Raw genomic sequence first — 5,560 nt, 5'->3', positions numbered from 1 at the left:
CTTTATTAAGATAAAAATAAAATAAAATAAAATAAACAGAATCACTTATTTTTAATTGTTGTTAATGTTCAGGTCTATCGAGGCCAGGAGACAGTGATTGTCTCTTGTTCCAACTCTAGTAAGGAGATGTCCCATATTGACTAGTTGACTTTAGAAACCACACGGATTTCTGATATTCAGCTAACCTTTCTGGAGACACAATGTCCGAGTAAAAAAGAAAAACACCAAAAGAATAGTAATTAAAAAATACAAGCACAAAAAGAATCCATAAAGGAACGCATCCATGAAGATATTACAAATAAATTGTTGCTTTTTCTTGCAACAGTTACAGCTGCAACACTCAGCTCTGTAGCTCTGAAGCTCTGTAGTTGCTCTCCCAGGTGTGCGGCGGCCTTGAACTTGAGCTCAGTTGGCATCTGCGTGTCCCTCAGTCTGCAGCTCCCCCTCCCTGGTTGTCTCTGAGCATCAAACCTGACCTTGACCCGGGGGGGCAGCCAGATCACACCACAGCGCAGAGACTGGCTGTCTGGGTGGTTTGAATGTGCGCGCGCAAAGGTCGCCCACCCTCAGACAAGCCGACATCAGGCCGTTAAAGCAGCTCGACTACTATTCGGTTAAAGCAGAAATTCAGAATTGCATTGCCATTTTCCGTAACCCATCAGTTCAGTATGAAATATATGACCACACTGTTAAACAAGGCTGTGGGTCAGATCAGTGTTGTATAAAGTACTGGAATCTCAGAGTCAAGTAAAAGTACAAGTACCTCTCCAAAATACGACTTTGGTAAAAGTCGAAGTCACTGACTGAAATGTTACTTGAGTAAAAGTCTTAAAGTATCTGAAACTTCTTGTACTTAAGTATGGAAATTACTGTAAAAATGGATGTACTCAAGTAATGTAATGAAAAGTACAAGTAAAAAGTAAAACAAGGCAAGTTTGAATGACATTTCTTATATCTTGGTAAACTTGTCAAATAAACTTAAAATAATGTACCCAACCAAGTGCAGGCAAAATGAAACCTGCTAATAAATTGTTCCAGTTTTAAAGAGTAGCACATGTTAATGGTTTGTGGTTTTGAACTTGCATGCCTTTCCTATATTCGTTAAATTTAGTCTAAATTGCTATCGCTATGGCTTCTGTCCCCCATTGAACTAGGGTGACCAGACGTCCTCTTTTTCCCGGACATGTCCTACTTTTCAGACCCAAAAAGATGTCCGGGGGGAATTTAAAAATTGTCCGGGATTTTGGTCAATTGCCTCAAAACACATTACATAGCTTACAGTGGATTATAGGGCACGGCGCTGCGTGTCACGTAATCCCTGAGCCGCGTCAGTGCGGGCAGCACTCTTCTCTGTTCGACCCAGCCTCCCACCCGATGCAAGGTGTTCCGATTTCTGATTTCCCCAACAATGGGAGAAGCGAAACAGGTGTATCCTATTGGAGGTGATGAACAAGCCAGGCAAGCAGGCTACGACTTTGTTCGGTAGCCTGCTTGCTAATCAGTAGGTGGGGTCAAAACACTTCGTTTCTCTCTCTCGCTTTTTTGTAACGAGTAACTAAACCACACATTGAAAATGTATCGGAGTAAAAGTACGCAATTGAGTTCGGAAATATAGTGAAGTAAAAGTGAAAGTCATCAAACATTTTCATACTCCAGGAAAGTATGAAGTACTCCAAAATGTACTTAAGTAAAGTAGTGAAGTATTTTTACTTCGTTACTATACAACACTGGGTCAGATTAATGATCTCCCTTGTTTTACATGAAGGCAGCAGGCATCCTGCCTTCATGTATGATGTTCATTCATTCAGAAGAAAGTGGAATAGTCTTCAAATTTATGTCGAAAATTAATACTTCACTCTTTCGTTTGATAAAGTTATATAGGCCACAAGCAATTCGGCACGTATACGATGAAAAAAAATGGCAGACCATTTTGAGCAGCATAGAGTGTTTTATGGTCATTTATTCACTAAAGGAAAAAAGAGCAAAAAGGTCACGTAAACACTGCTTCAGTATTTAACCGATTCTGAGAGGATTTCATGGCTTTCATGTGTGTGACACGTTTTAGATCTTATTGGAATAGTGAGAGAGATTGTACGTCAACTTCACAGAGTATTTATGCAGAGAACAACGTGAAGCAAAAAACAAACATATCTTAGATAGTACTTTATTCATCCACGAAGGAGGCATTTCTTTGTCCCAGCGATAAACAAATAAGCATAAATAAAATAAAAAACAATAAAAAGCACTAGACAATAAATACCAATGAGCAGTAATAGTCTTAAAGACACAAACACACACACACACACACCCCCACACCCCCACATCCCTTAAGAGATTGCTAAAAATACATTCATTTAAAACTCAAAACGTATGAATGACAAAATCTGAGAGACTCGGGCAGAAAATCCGTAGCACTGCGTATGACATCAGGACTGCTGGAAATCAACCAGTGACCTAATTTTACTTCTGTATTTATTTAGTTCATCACGAGAGGAAGACACTCAGGAACGTGACGGAACAATCAATGAGACTGTGATGCAAACAGAATGATGCTTTCGGGACATGGCGGTCCGCCAAAGCATATGTGCAACTGCTATTGTTTGTTTGTTCTGGGACACCTCTATACTACTGATAGTATGAAGCCCGCAGGTTTTCACCTTTTCCACTCCAAATCATACTTTTACATATTTACACGGAAAATGCATTCACTGCACCAGAAAGAAAGAGATTTAGAGGAACTGTCCTGTTCACCATGAACCCCTGAACTAACTGTGGCGGACATGTCTTATCTGATCTCTATATTTTACTTAATTATTATTATTATTATTATTTACTTTTTTATCGACGAAATATAAATATTGCAGACTTCACATAATCACTCCAGATTTAATTGGACACACTAAATAACAGGCATGGTGTGTGTATACGATCATTTGGATATATTAACGAAATGTGTTAATATGTGACACACACACTCGCACGCACACACACCCCCACACACCCACACACACACACACACGCACACCCCCACACACACACACACACACACACACACACACACATATATATGAGTGTGTGGGAGAAGCTGGGAAACCGCCCTTCGTGTTTCAAGCCAGGACCTTTTTAACGCCGTAAATGTTCTAACAATTGTTCGCATTTCTTAAAAAACCTGAACACTTGATCTGCTTGCATTCAAGAAGTAGAGGAAAGGAGACTAGCATTAATCTATAATAGTGCTAAGACGTAGATAAATGCATTCTCTTCTAAATTGTTTAGATTAGACTCTTTCTTTCTTTCTTTCTTTCTTTCTTTCTTTCTTTCTTTCTTTCTTTCTTTCTTTCTTTCTTTCTTTCTTTCTTTCTTTCTTTCTTTCTTTCTTTCTTTCTTTCTGATATGCTTGAATTGAGAACCACAAAGACTTAAACTGATGTTTGTGAGAACCAGAGACTGTCTGACATGACTGCATGGCGCGCGCAGAAAGCGTTACGCATCTGCTTAAGTCCCGCTCGTGCCAGACCTCAGCCTTGTTCAAATATTTTCCTGTGATTGACAGCTCCAAACAATTCGGTTCGGCTCTCCTCGCTCCTCTTCAATCATGTGATCAGTAGCTCTCAGCCAATGGACGTCCGTTTCTTGCTCCAGGGGGTTTGTTGCGTCAAGGCTTCTGCAGAGATGAAACCAGAGTTCTGGTCGGGTACAGGGAGTCTTTGTCTTTGAGCGACCACACTTTCTGAAAGGCTATGGACGCGTTCATCACGTGTATTAATTAAATCTGCGTGTTCGGGAGAGCGACAGCCGTTAGATGAGTCTTCCCTCATTTTCTAAATGTAGTAGTAATGCAAGAGCGGTTAGAGTTTGAGGGGAGACTGTGAAAACAGAAGCCATAGTGTGGAAAGACGCGCATATGAAAACCTCCCTGGTCCTAAATTCTCGCTGGCCAGCGGAGACTGTGATGTTCGTGTATGACAACAACCTAGAAGACTTCAACAAGAACATGGAGGGTCTGGTGGGCAGCGGAAACTTTGCTACAGCCACTGCGGCGAGTCAGTGCCGCAACCTCATGGCCCATTCTGCGGCTGCGGCCGCTTTCGGAGGACACGCCTCTAACCTGGTGCATTCCTCAGCTGGTTACTCCACAGTGGACGTTTCCACCTCAAGCTCCAGTGAGACTACTGCATCTTCAGGAAAACAATGCGGGGCCGGACCCTGCCCCGCAGCTGCCGTGCCGCACCAGAGTTCATCAGCTGCAACAGCGTTACCATACAGCTACTTTGGTAACAGTTACTATCCCTGCAGGATGGGGAGAAGCTCTATTAAATCATGCACCCAGGCGACTGGAGCTGCGCTCAGCTCGCAGTACATGGACACTACAGTGAGCCCTGACGAGTACCCGAACCACCGGGCCAAGGAGTTCACATTTTACCACGGCTATGCCAACCCCTACCAGTCCATGGCCAGCTATCTGGACGTATCAGTTGTCCAAACTCTTGGCAGCGGAGATCCACGCCATGAAACCCTTCTCCCCATGGACAGCTACCAGCCATGGGCTCTGACCAACGGGTGGGGAGGGCAGATGTACTGTTCCAAGGACCAGGCGCAGGCTGGACACCTCTGGAAGACCGCGCTTGCTGGTAATTTCTGAAGCTTTTATTCTTCAGTTACTGTGTTAGCATTTGACTAGCCTAGCAGCCCACATCGTTCAGCAGAGGAATGATAATCTTTAGAACAGCAACACTGAATATAACCAATGCTGCTGTTTATTTAATAGTAACATATTGATAAAATGAAAATACAAGTCTTGAATTATTATTATTAGTATTATTATTATTATTATAGTCATTAAACTGACTTTTCTTATTGTTATAAGATCTATCTATCTATCTATCTATCTATCTATCTATCTATCTATCTATCTATCTATCTATCTATCTATCTATCTATCTATCTATCTATCTATCTATCTGGATCTGGAGCTCTAGACTTCACCTGTTGAATAAAAAAATATTTTTTCTGCCTCATTTTTCTCTGGAGGATATTATTAAATAACTTTCATTTAGATCCAAATTCCTGATCATGTCTTCATGATGATTATTTTTACTCGGATATTAAGTGTCATCAAACATGTCTTTGTATTATTGTAAATAAAATGTTATTATCTCTTCAGTGCAACCAGAATTTATCACAACAAATAAGAAAATTATATAACATATCTTATTTCATTAACATGTAATATAGTAACAGTTACATATAAAATCATGTCTTTCTTACATATATATGTAAAATACAAAAGAAACAGCTGGGAGAAAGTGCTTCGATGTTTCCTCTTAGCGAGGCCGCAGTTAAGTTGAACATGTTTCCTGTCTGAGTACCAGACGGATACAAACCTGCTTGATGCAGGTTTATATCCTCATGAATGAACTCCGCACATTTCCAGAATTTATAATCCTGTGTAATTCTCAGTGTAACTTGGAAATATCCTGATCTGTGGAACTTCGTCCTAAAAATCTTCAATCCTGTCTCTCTAATGCCTTTCACCAGATGTGGTGGCGCACCAACACGA

General features: G+C 40.9%; 1 protein-coding gene across 1 annotated transcript in view; it reads left to right on the top strand.

Annotated features, from left to right (window-relative positions):
• The first annotated feature begins 3,583 nt into the window (after positions 1-3,583).
• The window catches only part of hoxb13a (homeobox B13a), a 2,720-nt gene continuing 743 nt past the window's right edge, over positions 3,584-5,560 (top strand). Inside the window, exons 1-2 of the mRNA XM_032586749.1 lie at positions 3,584-4,631; positions 5,539-5,560. The exon at positions 5,539-5,560 is cut by the window's right edge and continues 743 nt beyond it. Of these exons, the coding sequence (XP_032442640.1) occupies positions 3,905-4,631; positions 5,539-5,560 (749 nt within the window). The 5' untranslated portion in view covers positions 3,584-3,904. The remainder of the gene's footprint in view (positions 4,632-5,538) is intronic.

The sequence above is a fragment of the Xiphophorus hellerii genome, chromosome 16 (genome assembly GCF_003331165.1).
Source record: "Xiphophorus hellerii strain 12219 chromosome 16, Xiphophorus_hellerii-4.1, whole genome shotgun sequence".
Classification (NCBI taxonomy): Eukaryota; Metazoa; Chordata; class Actinopteri; order Cyprinodontiformes; family Poeciliidae; genus Xiphophorus; species Xiphophorus hellerii.
This window is presented reverse-complemented; position numbering and strand designations above follow the sequence as displayed.